This window comes from Cervus elaphus, chromosome 1 (assembly GCF_910594005.1).
Source record: "Cervus elaphus chromosome 1, mCerEla1.1, whole genome shotgun sequence".
Lineage (NCBI taxonomy): Eukaryota > Metazoa > Chordata > Mammalia > Artiodactyla > Cervidae > Cervus > Cervus elaphus.
The window spans coordinates 47,904,415-47,919,616 of record NC_057815.1 but is presented as its reverse complement, the minus strand read 5'-3'; the positions used below and the strand labels follow the sequence as shown (position 1 = coordinate 47,919,616).

The 15,202-nt window shown below is 42.1% G+C and overlaps 1 protein-coding gene and 1 pseudogene across 1 annotated transcript; both read right to left on the bottom strand.

Annotated features, from left to right (window-relative positions):
* Positions 1-2,094: 2,094 nt before the first annotated feature.
* Positions 2,095-2,506, bottom strand: LOC122691465 (annotated as a pseudogene).
* Positions 2,507-3,354: 848 nt separating this feature from the next.
* On the bottom strand, positions 3,355-9,330 carry LOC122701760 (serum amyloid A-2 protein-like). Its single transcript, XM_043915045.1, is given in 5 exon segments — positions 3,355-3,592; positions 3,984-4,044; positions 4,047-4,094; positions 4,221-4,247; positions 9,246-9,330. Coding segments are annotated over 5 exon segments (459 nt in total).
* Positions 9,331-15,202: the final 5,872 nt, after the last annotated feature.

The following is a 15,202-nucleotide window of genomic DNA, read 5'->3' as shown; positions in this document are numbered from 1 at the left end:
TTTGGCACATACATATCACATTATTGTGAGCCTCACATTTACAAATGGAGAATGACATAGGTGTGGTTCCTGAGGGACCCTGCTTCTCAAAATCATGAACAGATGATGGTAAAATTTCTAACAAAATAAAGTTCCAATTTACATAGCAATTGCACTTATGGAAAATTTTAAAGTATATTAAAAGTGAGCAAAAAACACTCTGCAGTAGTATATAAAATGCAAGTGGGTCTGAGGCTCAAATAATTATACACATTTTTTCACCTTTTGTTCAGGGGCAGACTTTGTGGGACCTGAATTATTCAATTTTGGAAGCCCATTTTAGGGAAAACACTACAAAATTACTAACATTAAATTAGTTACAATATGAAATATTTATTTAGAGTGGGAAAAAAGAAATCACAGCAAATCACCAATTTAAAGTAGCCAACTAATACCTTAAAGTGACATCCAGAAAAATACCTGTTTTTATTGATAAGCAGCCTGACACACTTCTACAATCCCTTTTCTTGTTTTCATGGCTTTATTTTTCAGGGCGTTTAGGCTCACAGCAGAAGGTACAGAGATTCCCGTAGAACCCCTGCCCCCACTCAGACATAGCCTCCACCGCTATCAATATTCTCCACCAAAAACAACAAACAACATTTGATACAATTGTTGAACCTACACTGGGGCATCATTATCACCCAGAGTCCATAGTTTACATTAGGGCTTACGCTTGGTGTTGTACATCCTATGACTCTGGCAAATTTGGTGGTACTGGTGGTAAAGAACCCACCTGCCAATGCAGGAGATGGTAAGAGACAGGAGTTCAATCCCTGGATTGAGAAGATCCCTTGGAGGAGGGCATGGTAACCCACTCCAGTATTCTTGCCTGAAGAATCCCATGGACAGAGGAGCCTGGGGGGCTGTAGTCCATAGGGTTATAAACAGTCAGACACGACTGAAGTGACTGAGCGTGCATGCGGGCCCATTGGGACATCTCTATCATCCAGAGTCCATAGTTTACATTAGGGCTAACTCTTGGTATCATACATTCTGTGGTTCTGGCAAATATATAATGGCAGGTATTTATCATTACAGTATCATACAGATGGTGACTGCAGCCATGAAATTAAAAAATGCTTGCTCCTTGAAAGAAAAGTTAAGACCAACTTAGGCAGCATATTAAAAAACAGAGACATTACTTTACCAACAAAGGTCTGTCTAGTCAAAGCTATGGTTTTTCCAGTAGTCATGTATGGATGTGAGAGTTGGACTATAAAGAAAACTGAGTGCCAAAGAATTGATGCTTTTGAACTGTGGTGTTGGAGAAGACTCTTGAGAATCCCTTGGACTGCAAGGAGATCCAACAAGTCCATCCTAAAGGAAATCAGTGCTGAATGTTCATTGGAAGGACTGATGCTGAAGCTGAAACTCCAATACTTTGGCCACCTGACTCGAAGAACTGACTTTTCAAATGAAAAGACCCTGATGTTGGGAAAGATTGAGGGCGGGAAGGGAAGGCGGCGACAGAGGATGGGATGGTTGGATGGCATCACCGACTCAATGGACACAAGTTTGAATAAACTCTGGGAGTTGGTGATGGACACGGAAGCCTGGCGTGCTGCAGTCCATGGGGTCACGAAGAGTCAGACACAACTGAGCAACCTGAACTGAACTGATCATACAGAGTAGTTAGTTTCACTGTACTAAGAATCCTCTGTGCTCTGCCTATTTGCAATCCTTTTTCAATATAGTTTTTGCTATGGTTTCTTTGATCACCTTTTTATATGACAATGACCTTGTAAGGTAACATTTTCTATGACAAAAAAATAGGTAATTCTGTCTTTAGCATAGTTGTTTAAATATTCAAAAATTATTATTGGTAGTTTAGGAAATTATTGTTGGTAGTTGAAAGTTTATTTCCGCTTCAGAACTTGTTATTGATAATATTCTGTAAAGTTTTGACCACTTGTACTATTCTTTCATTTTCATGATGTCAAATTTCCCTATGCTGGAGGAGTACTTTCTACTCAGCAGAATTGTTTTTACAAAAAAATAATTATTCACTTTTTTACTTTTTTTTTTTTTATATATTTATGAACTGAGGCAGACCTAAAACCACAGCTTCTGGAAGAACCATTTGTTCTTGCTGGTGTCTTGTATCTCTCCTCATACTTGACCTTTGCCTCTCATTGGGCCTTGCATTTGAGAGCAGGGTCTCTGAAGACATCCTTGTTGACAACAGTTTTGTTCAAGGGGATATCCACAGAGTACCTTATGGGCACGAGGTGATTATAATTATAAACTTTCACAAAACACTTGATCTTTGACCTCTTGGCAATTTTCTTCTTGCCCATGGCAGCTGTCACTTGGCAGGGACAGCGATCAATTCCAGCTACCAGAGCATGGCTGAGGGTCAGTCTGAGGTGCCGTCATCAACGTTCTTCATGATGACCGCTTTGCGTCTGGAGTAGCGACCGGCCAGGACCAGCACCATCTGCCCAGGTTTCATGAACTTGCCCATTTCGGCAGCTACCACTCAGGACTACAGCAGAAAGCATTATTCATTTTTTTGAAGGGTTAGATTTGTCTAAAGGACACTCTGGAACTACTGTGTTCTCTGGAGGAAGAGATCTTTTACAATAATTGTAGAATAATCAAAGTTTTCATTTCTTCTTGAGTCAGCTTTTGTAAATTGTGTTTTTCTAAGAATTTGATGATTTTTATCAAGTTTTAAGCTTTACTGCCAAAGCTTTTCATGGTGTTCTTAATATCCTTTCCATGATTTGAAACACAGAGTTGTGGACAGATAATTGGTCCATATAATGGTCCATATATGGTTTATATAGCATGGTCTGTGTTCTGGACATAAAGCTGGCATGCCCTCCATGTGGAGGGCCGACTATACTATGCCATTTTATATGAAGCACTTAGTATTTGCAGATTTTGGTTTCTGCAGGGGTCCTGAAACCCATCCCCAGCAGTTATCAATGGATAACTGTAGTTTTACTCTGAATTATTACTGTCATTTATTAGTACATTATCTCCTTTTTAAAAACAATGATATTTATTGATCATCCCCATAGTATTAAATCATGTCCAACCCTTCTCTGACTCCATGCACTGTAGCCTGCCAGGCTCCTCTGTCCATGGGATTTCCCAGGCAAGAATCCTGGAGTGGGGTGCCATTTCCTTCTCCAGGGGATCGAACCTGAGTCTCCTACATTGGCAGGAGGACTCTTTACCACTGAGCCACCTGGGAAACCCTAGAGTAATAAATACCAAAGACAAATTGACTTCACAAGCATTTGTTAATTATTTTTATGTGCTCCTTATACACTATCAAGTACTGCAGATACAGAATGCAGTATCTTAGCTCTGCACCGTCCCTGCTCCCCTGGGGCTCACAGCCCGTCTCCCGCACAGAGAGGCAGCCCAGTACAGCTTGGTGCTGGCCAGAGGCCGGCCAGCAGCTCTGCAGTGATTGGGGTCTTCGCCGCTCCGGCCCCGTTCATTGGCAAACTGGTCTGCCCTCGAGTCCTCCCACCCGTAGCCACTGTCTCCACACTTAAACAAGTCTGTGACTCTCTGAGCATTCTCTCTGGCATCGCTAGAATGGAGAAGAGTGGGGAGGAGATGAATCCAGGGCTAATGAGCCACAGCTGCACCCTCCCCATCTCCCCTCTTTCCAAGGAATCAATGACTCTGAGAAGAGCCAAGGAAAGAGGGGCTAAAACTCTGAGACAGCGCACCTCAGCGCACCCAACTTAGCCCTGTGCTGGGTGAATAGCTCTCATAGGGAGAGGGTTGAGAATCGCTGGTTCCACCAGCCTCGTTCTGCTCTTCAGCCACTCAGACCCCACACTGGGCACACAGCAGGAGGGTGGGTGAGAGAAGGGCCCACAGCCCTAAGGGAAATTCTCCAGGGCTTGGCCCCTTCATATTCTCCAAGGCAGCCGAGCTCTGCTCACCCATCCCTGCATCGCCAGTGTTCCTGGTACCTGATCACTTTAGCAGCCCAGGTGCTCCCTGGTCCCCTTTGGGCAGCATCATAGTTCCCTGGGTGTGGAAGTATTTCTCTGAATCTTTGTAGTTGGCTTCTCTCATGTCAGTAAGAAATGGCAACCCACTCCAGTATCCTTGCCTGGAGAATTCCATGGACAGGGAAGCCTGGCAGGCTACAGTCCATGGGGCCAACAAGAGTCAGACATGACACTACTATTCCTCTCTCCCATCAGAGTAGGCCCTCCGTATGTCTTTAGTCCCTGGAAAGGAAAAGAAAATGATGAGATGAACGTGATCATATCTTGGCAAAATAGAGAAATGATGCATTTTCTTCCCACTGCTTCCAAATTTCAGCCTTTGATTAAGCCCTTGGAGATTGTTATATTGGCTTGAAATAAATATTCCTTAACTTTTCACTTCCCTGATTTAAACTTGTGAGAATCACACTTGGTGCAAGTTTTATTGTTTGATTCCATTCCAAGCCTGTTGGTACTTTGTTTCTGGTGGGGTGTGATGTGTGCAAGAAGAGGTCAGATGCTCTTTAAAGGATATTTGTTTGTATAATGAACTTCTACCTGGAAAAATGCAGGGAAGGCTCTGACCAGAACTTCAGAATAAAGGCGATACTGAGGGAGGCTGCCGATACAGGATAGTTCCAACAGGGTAAAGGGGAAAAAAACCCATCCCTGTACACTCAGTGAGGACAACTTGGTTCTGCATACATCTGAGTTCAGTTCAGTCACTCAATCGTGTCCGACTCTTTGCGACCCCACATAGACTGCAGCACGCCAGGCTTCCTGTAGGTCACTAACTCCTGGAGCTTACTCAGACTCATGTCCACAGAGACAGTGATGCCATCCAACCATCTCATCCTCTGTCATCCCCTTCTCCTCCTGTCTTCAATCTTTCCCAGCATTGGGGTCTTTTCCAATGAGTCAGTTCTTCACATCAGGTGGCCAAAGTATTGGAGTTTCAGCTTCAGCATTAGTCCTTCCAGTGAAAACTCAGGACTGATCTCCTTTAGGATGGACTGGTTGAATCTCCTTGCTGTCCAAGGGACTCTCAAGAGTCTTCTCCAACACCACGGTTCAAAAGCATCAATTCTTTGGTACTCAGCTTTCTTTATAGTCCAACTCTCACATCCATACATGACTATTGGAAAAAACGTAGCGTTGACTAGACAGACCTTTGTTGGTAAAGTAATGTCTCTGTTTTTTAATATGCTGTCTAGGTTGGTCATAGCTTGTCTTCCAAGGAGCAAGAATCTTTTAATTTTATGGCTGCGGTCACCATCTGCAGTGATTTTGGAGTCCAAGAAAATAAAGTCAGCCACTGTTTCCACTGTTTCCCCATTTATTTGCCATGAAGTGATGGGACTGGATGCCATGATCTTAGTTTTCTGAATATTGAGTTTTAAGCCAACTTTTTCACTCCCCTCTTTCACTTTCAGCAAGAGGCTCTTTAGTTCTTCGATTTCTGCCATAAGGGTGGTGTCGCTGCATATCTGAGGTTACTGACATTTCTCCCAGCAATCTTGATTCCAACTTTTGCTTCATTCAGCCCAGCATTTCACATGATATACTCTACATATAAGTTAAATTACCAGGGTGACAAGATACAGCCTTAAAGTACTCCTTCCCCAATTTGGAACCAGTCTGTTGTTCCATGTCCAGTTCTAACTGTGGCTTCTTGACTTGTGTATAGATTTCTCAAGAGGCAGGTCAGGTCATCTGGTATTCCCATCTCTTGAAGAATTTTCCAGTTTGTTGTGATCCACACAGTCAACGGCTTTGGCGTAGTCAATAAAGCAGAAGTAGATGTTTGTCTGGAACTCTCTTGTTTTTTCGATGATCAACAGATGTTGGCAATTTGATCTCTGGCTCCTCTGCCTTTTCTAAAACCAGCTTGAACATCTAGAAGTTCACGGTTCATGTATTGCTGAAGCCTGGCTTGGAGAATTTTAAGCATTACTTTGTTAGCATGTGAAATGAGTGCAATTGTGCAGTAGTTTGAGCATTCTTTGGCATTGCCTTTCTTAGGGATTGGAATGAAAACTGACCTTTTCCAGTCCTGTGGCCACTGCTGGGTTTTCCAGATTTGCTGGCATACTGAGTGCAGCACTTTCACAGCACCATCTTTTAGGATTTGAAAAGCTCAACTGGAATTCCATCACTTTCACTCGCTATGTTCATAGTGATGCTTCCTAACACCCACTTGACTTTACATTCCAGGATGTCTGGATCTAGGTGACCCATCATGTTTATCTGGATTCATGAAGATCTTTTTTGTATAGTTCTTCTGTGTATTCTTGCCACCTCTTCTTAATATCGTCTGCTTCTGTTAGGTCCATACCCTTTCTGTCCTTTATTGTGCCCACCTTTGCATGAAATGTTCCCTTGGTACCTAATTTTCTTGAAGAGATCTCTAGTCTTTCCCATTCTATTGTTTTCCTCTATTTCTTTGCATTGATCGCTGAGGAAGGCTTTCTTATCTCTCCTTGCTATTCTTTGGAACTCTGCATTGAAATGGGTATATCTTTCTTTTTCTCCTTTGCCTTTTGCTTCTCTTCTTTTCACAGCTATTTGTAACCCCTCCTCAGACAATTATTTTGCCTTTTTGCATTTATTTTTCTTGGGGATGATCTTGATCACTGCCTCTGTACATTGTCATGAACCTCTATCCATAGTTCTTCAGGCACTCTGTCTATCAGATCTAATCCCTTGAATCTATTTGTCACTTCCACTGTGTAATCGTAGGGTTTTGATTTAGGTCATACCTGAATTGTCTAGTAGTTTTCCCTACTTTCTTCAATTTAAGTCTGAGTGGTCTGGGCGTATTTGGCACCTCGGAAAATTCAATTAGCAGGTGATAAAAGTGAGTTCCCTAAGAAGTTTGAAGAAACAGGGTAATCAGATGCAGTAAAAGGGCAACTGGTCCACCAGTTCTAAAGCTCTGTGTCCTCTCCAGTAAAATGGAGGAGTGTTGCCTCCCTGGGGATGTTTATGCAGAAGAATTGAGGGAAATACAGGTTTAGTTTATAGAACATTGTAGGTGCTCAGTACACTATCACTCTCTGGTCCTTAGGAAAATTGTGATAAAAAAAAAAAGAAAAAGAATGAACTAAGATAAGGAGCAGAGAGTTATGGACAGAAGGGACCCGATCAACTAAAATTAAATGGCAACATCTTAAAAAAAAAAACTGCTTATCAGGAAAACAAGAAAAATCTAATGTAGAATTATAATCATGGTTTATATAGTGACTCTATGAGATAACTTATCTCCATCTTATATATTTCTTATGTTTGGCATTTGGAAGGATAGTATTGTTGAGAGGTAGGACATTTCTATTAATTCACATGGATTTAAATAGCTCCTTGGAATCCAGAATTCTCATAAAAATATTTCCAAAATGCTTGGCATATGTATCTTGTCACCTAAGAACAGTAAAACCAAAGGTAACTCTGCATACTTCAGGGTGTATAAAAATTAACTGGGGTGCTTAATAAAGACCAGATTTCCAGTCTCAGCCCCAGGGGTTGTGTTCATGGGAAGAGTTGTGTGTGGACCCAGGCATTCCCACAAAGCACTGCAGACCACGGGTGATTCTCATACAAGTGATCCTAGAACAACCCTTTGAAGAACATTGACCTCAGAGATGAAAAGAAATTTTTAGCTGGGCCTATGAGAATTTAGATAAAATTAACAGCAAACTTTTAAAACACTTAAGTCAAAAACTATCACAGAAGAAAAACACAAAAAATAATTTTGTGAAATAAACAAATTTTGGCCACTTCACTGGCTGTTGAGGTCTACATCTCTTGCTATATGATTCTCGCTAGGTCTCAGCCTCAGTAGAACCATTGTCGAGGTAATTCATGGTGCCATTTTTTGTGGGGATGGGCTCTATAGAGTTTCCTTCCAAAAGTACCACATCCCCACCATCTGTCATCTGCTCAGATAAAGAGCAGGACTTGTGTTCACAAATCCCTCACTCTCCCAAATGAACTCTTGTCTAGGAGGCAGTAGAAGTGCCGGCGTTAATAGCAAAGTCTAGGAGCTCAACATTCAGGGTTAAATCCTGCTCTGTCTTAATCTCTTGTGGCCTCAGGTTCTCTGTTAAGGGATAATGGTACCTACATTTCCAGGCTAAAGGATTAAAACCTGAGGATGAAAAAGAGTTAATTTATACATACAAAGCTCTTAGAACAGTGCCTAGAGGAGGCTCAATTATTGTATTTACAAGTATTAAGTGGGTGGAGAGTGTGAACACTCCCTAACCTTCGGATACAAGTACCTCATGGCTACCAGACTTGGAAATGAGCTGTCCCCTGGTTGCCCACAAGGGGGCAGCAGAGCCACACCTGTATTTAAGGAACACCTGATGGGGCTCCCCTGATAGCAGTTGGTAAAGAATCTGCCTGCAATGTAGGAGACCCCGGTTGGATTCCTGGGTCGGGAAGATAACCTGGAGAAGAGATAACATATCCACTCCAGTATTCTTGGGCTTCCCTCGTGGCTCAGCTGGTTAAGAATCTGCCTGCAATGTGGGAGACCTGGTTTGATCCCTGGGTTGGGAAAATCCCTGGGAGAAGGGAAAGGCTACCCACTCCAGTAATCTGTCCTAGAGAATTCCAAGGACTGTATAGTTCATGGGGTCGCAAAAAGTCAGACATGACTGAGTGACTTTAAAAGGCTTGCCTGATAGCTCAGTTGGTAAAGAATCTGCCTGCAATGCAGGAGACCCTAGGCTGATTCCTGGGTCAGGAAGATCCACTGGAGAAAGGATAGGCTACCTGCTTCAGTATTCTTGGCCTTACCTTTTGGCTCAGCTGGTAAAGAATCCGCCTGCAATGAGGGAGACCTGGGTTCCATCCCTGGGTTGGGAAGATCCCTTGGAGAAGGGAAAGGCTACCCACACCAGTATTCTGGCCTAGAGAATTCCATGGATTGTATAGTCCATGGGGTCACAAAGAGTCAGACAGGACTGAGTGACTTTCACTTTCACCGCTGAACCCAGATCTCTTCTTCACTCTTGTTGAAACTTGGGGCCCAAATTTTATGTGACTTCAGGATTGGGGATCCCCACAGAAGAGTGCAAAGCTGGTCAGAAAAACCTGAAGAAGTGCTACCACAAAAACCCAGCTCCTTTTCTGCCCGTTTGTGGCCTTTGCCCTATGGGGATGTGGCCTCTGCTCAGGTGAATCCTGGGGGATGCAGACATAGCCTCCCCTGGCCCATCCTTTGGCCCTCATCGTGACCAGCTTCCTTGAGGAATGTTCCCCATCTCTGGCTGCTGACACCCAGGATCAGGAAGCAGAAAATGATGCCCATGGAGAGCTTCATCTGGCTGCAGAGAGATAAGCAGACTCAACCAAGGATGCCAGGTCTTGGGGAGGGGGTTGTAATGTTGATATAGCCTTACATTCCAAAAATAAATGCCACTGAATTCTATCTCAATAGATAGATGATAGATAGATGATAAATTGCATTACAGAGGATCCAATTCTCATTTTCATGTGAATCCCAATGATTTCCTGTATGAAGAATCGCAATGGGCTTTTAGCATAAACCACTTTTCAGTCCAGTCATCCTCTGTCAGCCCTGAAACCCAACTGCATTGCAAGTTTCCCAAAAGCATGAGGGTCTGGGCACCACGCCTCTGCAGTGATATGAGACGAGGTGAACAATGCACTGGTGTTTGTGGACTGCCTGCCTGCCCCATCACTGCCTTCACACAGGAGAAGCATATGAGCGAAGCCCTACCCGCTGAAGTACTCACATCTGGTGAATTCTAACTGTCAAAATAGTAGATTCAGGAAAGCAGCAGAGAGCTGGGCTGCAGCACAAGAACACTGGTGAAGAGAGAGTCTTCAAGGAGGAAAGGTGTTGGAAAGTTCTAGCACCTCAACTTTGGCTGTGCCTTCCTGCTGAGGTTCCTGGTGAAGCTGAGCTGCCTGGCTGGCTGCCTGGGAGACAGCACTGGTGCTTTATATACTGAAACTCAGCTAGTGGAACAAACCAGAAGGTGGGTTTGAAGCAAAAAAGAAAAAAGAAGAGACATTTTGCGAAATCCCTGTTGACCAGAACACAGCATTCAAAACAGCAGTATTATTCTTCACTCACATCTAATTTTCCTAGATGATGCAATCCTGCAGCTTTCAAGAGAGTAGAAACTTAGGCTTTTACTGTTCCCAGTCTCACTCCTGGTAGGGACAAGGTGTTTTCCCCCACACAATAATATACTGACATTTTCTGTGAAGGGTAATCAATATTAGAAAAAGAGTTGATTGCCTAAAGAATGTGAGGATACAGGGCAAATAGAACAGCAGAGTAGGTCCATTGCAAAGGACAGCTCAAGATGAAGCTGGGACCCCAGGGTATAGAAGTAGGAAAGAAGGAAATAGAAACCCAGAAAAATCAAATTTCCAGCATCCACATGGGGTGGACTCAGCATTGGGAAAGGGATTCTCCACTTGAGTGTATCTATGAGCAGATGCTGTTGAAGATCATAATGGCAGGTTATATGGAGAGGTCACTGTAACCCCAAGAATGTTGAACTGCAGTGTAGAAATTTTCCATAATGTTGTGCAACAATGACGCATCATAAAAATGATCAGGAATGGACCCACTGGCTGCTAAATGATCAGAATAGAAGATTTGAGAGTCTGCAGAGAAAGCTGGAAATTAGCACAAGAATGCTGAGAGAGTATGATGTCAGAGAACAGTTGTTTCAATCAGAAAATGGACTGGGCTTTTCTCTGTGAGTTTAGGGAGATAATCCGGGGAGGAAACTTCATGCAGGGGCTATCACAAGGATGGAGTCCTGATGAACTCCTTGCCCCATCTCTGCCTCTTCATCCAAAAGGGAAATTTCAAAGGTCACTGGATTTCTCTAGAGGAGAAGGGATGGTGCATATGAAATATGTCAGAGATGGTCAGGGATTCAGAGGACTTCAAAACTGCTCTTCCTGATGGTGGGACCATGAATTGGAAGCCTCAGGATGGCAAGTAAGGCCCAGTGCAGGGAGCACCACCTCAGGATTCTTGCCTGGAGTGTTTACAGAAGAGAAGGAATGTGAGCCATGCATTGGAGACACAGAAAAGTGATCTCCAAGACAGATGCAAGCAAATCACAGAGACTTGGGAACTGAGATGCCAGAAGATGGTAAATAAGAGTCTGGAAAGACGTGGGACTTGTGCTCAAGTATTAACCCTGAGAAAGGGAAGAAGGGTGAAGAACTTGCAATCTGTTATTAATACCAGACTCGGGGAAATAGGAGGAGGACATCAGACAGAACACTGGCCCAGGAGGAAGCAAACCAGGTGAGCATGACACTGGTGTCTGGGAATCACTGTCTTAGAATCGAGCCTCTCAAAATTAGGATGATGCCTCCTCCTGGGTCTGGATCATATTTTACTTCTTGCAGGTGTAATGAGATGAACATACAGGGCAGACAACTGTCTAAAGGATTTCTCTGTCCTTCTGGTTCTTATCCGGGGAAAAACTAAGTAACATTCAAATATTTCCAATAGAACTTATACCCCTTGGGAAAGATGGGGTTCCCCGTGGTCCAGGTATTCCAGGTCACTGAGCTGGCTCAACTGAATATGAGTACGCATGGTGGGGGGAAGGGATGTTGCCAATCATCCAGAGTCATTGACGCTGGGCATGCACTGGGGGCTACTCCATAGAGGGGGGCTGTGATGTCTACCCCCCTTCTCCTGCTGTCCTTCTCCTACTTTCCTCAGGGCAGAAATCATGAGCCAGTGATCACATTCTTTTGCAACTCTTTTCCTTAGTTTGGAGCCATCCACTACTGGAAATCCACTCCCCACTTTCTCATGTCACTCCAGTCATTTCTTCTTTGATAGAATCATTAGAGAGAAAGCAAGTACAATCTCTAGAAACTAAGTTCTTTATCTTGTTTCTTAATGCACTTTGCCTTCCTGGCAGGGACATGCTTAGAATAATAGACAACAATGGTGGTCAGTTCTTTTCATTTGTTTTTCTTGCAAAAGAAACTCACCCTGTCTTGGCCATATCAGAATCTTCAGGCCTTAAAAGGATCTCTCGAGAGTCTCCCATGAGTCGCTGTGTCCTGGTTTGCATAGATGGTCTCTGTTAGCGCCTATGGTTCCAGGGTGTTAACAGTGACGGTAAACAGTTTTACTTTTGACCTGGGTTACATAAGAAATTAGATGGCACCCCCTACTCTAAAAGTCGTGTGTGACAAGGCTATTGAAACACCTAAGGGATCTCCATTTTTCTCTCACAATTAATATAAGTTGAAAAGAATACCAAGGCTATGAAGAATCAGAAAACAGAACAACAAACAAAAAACGCCCCACAGAATAGCATCTGAGGCCTAAGTCCCAGACTCAGAGGGACAAAAGAAAAGACTCATGAGCAGTTCCATCAATATAAGGTGAAGAAAATAACAATACCTACCTTACAGAGCTGTTTTTGGGATTAAATGGTTAATGTTTTATGGGCTTGGATCAGTTCTGAGCACATGTAAAACACTTAATACATTTTAACTCTTCTAGGTTAACCAAGAAAATTCTTAATAATTTATACTTTGCAGAGGACAGAAAGATAAACTGATATATTATTGCAAAAGCCATGCAGTATTAATATATGAATAAGTAAGATTACCAATCAGAATTAAAGTTTTAAAGATCAAGGTTTAATTTTACAGAACATAGCAACATTTTTTGAAGCCTGGGTGTCTTTCAAGTTTCCTTTGTTAGAAATAACTTGCAAGGATAGTTTTTGATGTAGAAAACCGTTTTTATTTCTTGAAGTTGAGAGAGAAGAGGAGGTAGTCTCCCCTTACACTGGCGTGACTTCTTTCACCAGCAATTGGGTGGACATATAGTTTTTCTAAGAATAAGCCCTGGAATTCCACTGCATAGCACTGAGAGAAAGAGAGACTGGCTTGAGAAATTCAAAATTTACCAAAAGGATAAAAGGCCAAAGCAGGATAATGAACATGGAATACTGAGTATATAATCTTCTGTGTCTAAAGTCAGCCATTTTGTTATGTGTGTGTATGCTCAGTTACTCGGTCATGTCTGACTCTTTGCAACACCATGGACTGTAGCCCACCAGGTTACTCCATCCATGGAATGCTCCAGGCAAGAATATGCGTCTCTTGCACTGACAGGCAGATTCTTTACCACTGCACCACCTGGGAAGCCCCATTTTGTTACAGTTAATACTTTATCTGAATTTCTGTCTACATGGGTTCCTTTTTCTCTTACTTTTCAGATTCGTCTGTCTAATATAAACTGCCTGTTTAGTATCCAGGTGAGAACATTTGTGAGCATCCTTTAAGGGTTACAACTCATGTAGCATTTAAAATATTACTGGTTTGAAAAATTATTTTTATAATTAACATCATTAAAATACCTTTTATAAAAAGTTTAAGTCTTCATGGACTGGAAGAATTAGTAGTGTTAAAATATCCATACTACCCAAAGTAATCTACTGAATCAATGCAATCCCTATTAAAATTCCAATGCCATCTTTCACAAAAATAGAACAATCTTAAAATTCACATGAAACCACAAAAGACCCCAAATAGCCAAAGCAATTTTAAGAATAAAGAACAAAGTTGAAGGCATCACAATTCCTCATTTCAAAATGAGCTGTAGTAGTCAAAACAGTATGATGTTTACATTAAAAACTGACACATAGATCAATGGACCAGAAAGGAGGGCGCTATGCATGTATGGCTAATTCATTTATGACAAAGAAGCCAAGAATATATAATGGGCAAAGGACAGCTGGTGTTTGAAAACTGGGCAGTCTTCTAAGAGAATGAAAGTGAAACACTATCTTATACCATTAACTTAACTTGACTCAAATAGATTAAAGACATGATGTAAGACCTGAAGCCATTAAAGTCCTACAAAAAACATAGGTAGTAAGCCCCTTGGGGCTTCCCAGGTAGCTCAGTTGTGAAAGAACTGCAATGCAGAAGAAGGAGGAGATACGGGTTTGATCCCTGGACCAGGAAGATCCCCTGGAAAAGAGCATGGCAAACCACTCTAGTATTCTTGCCTGGAGAATCCCATGGACAGAGGAGCCTGGTGCCTACAGTCCACAGGGTCACAGACAGTCAGACACAACTAAAATGACTAAGCACACACGCATAGCACAGTAAGCTCCTTGGCATCAGTCTTGTAAAGATTTTTGGGGGGTTTAACACCAATGGCAGAGGCAACAAAAGCAAAAATAAACAAGTAGGACTATCTTAAACTAGAAAGCTTCTGCATGGCAAAGGAAACCATCAATAAAATGAAAAAGCAACTACCAAATGAGAGGAAATATTTGCAAATCATATATCTGGTAATGGGTTAATTTCCAAAATATATAAAGAACTCATTCAATTCAATGGCAAAATAAAACAATCTGACTTAAAAATGGGCAGAGGCCATGGCTGATTCATATCAATGTATGACAAAACCCACTGGAAAAAAAAATAATAATAAAAAAATAAAAATAAATAAATAAATAAATAAATAAAATGGGCAGAGGATCTCACTAGACATTTTTTCCAAAGAAGACGTGTAAATGGTCAACAGACACATGTGAAGGTGAGATATCATCTCACACCCATTAGAATGGCTCTTATAAAAAAGAAACAGCAAGCGTTGGCAAAGATGTGGGGAAAAAGGAATAATTGTGCACTGTCAGTGGGAATGTAAACTGGGACAGCCATTAAGGAAAACAGTACCAAGGATCCTTTAAAAATTAAAAATAGAACTACCTAAAATATTAGTTCTAAAAGTATAACTAAATGATCTAACAATTCCACTTTTGACTACTTATCTGAAGGAAATGAAAGCATTAACTGGAAAAGATATATGCAGCTCCATGTTCATTGCCGCATTATTTACGCTAGTCAAGACATGGAATCAACCTAAGTGTCTGTTGATGAATGAATGCATAAAGAAAAGGTTATTTATATATTAATAGAACATACATATGTATGTGCATGTGTATATGTCAGTCAGTTAGTTCAGTCGCTCAGTCGTGTCCGACTCTTTGCAACCCCATGAATCGCAGCACACCAGGCCTCCCTGTCCATCACCAACTCCCGGAGTTTACTCAAACTCATGTCCATCGAGTCAGTGATGCCATCCAACCATCTCATCCTCTGTCGTCCCCTTCTCCTCCTGCCCTCAATCTTTCCCAGCATCAGGGTCT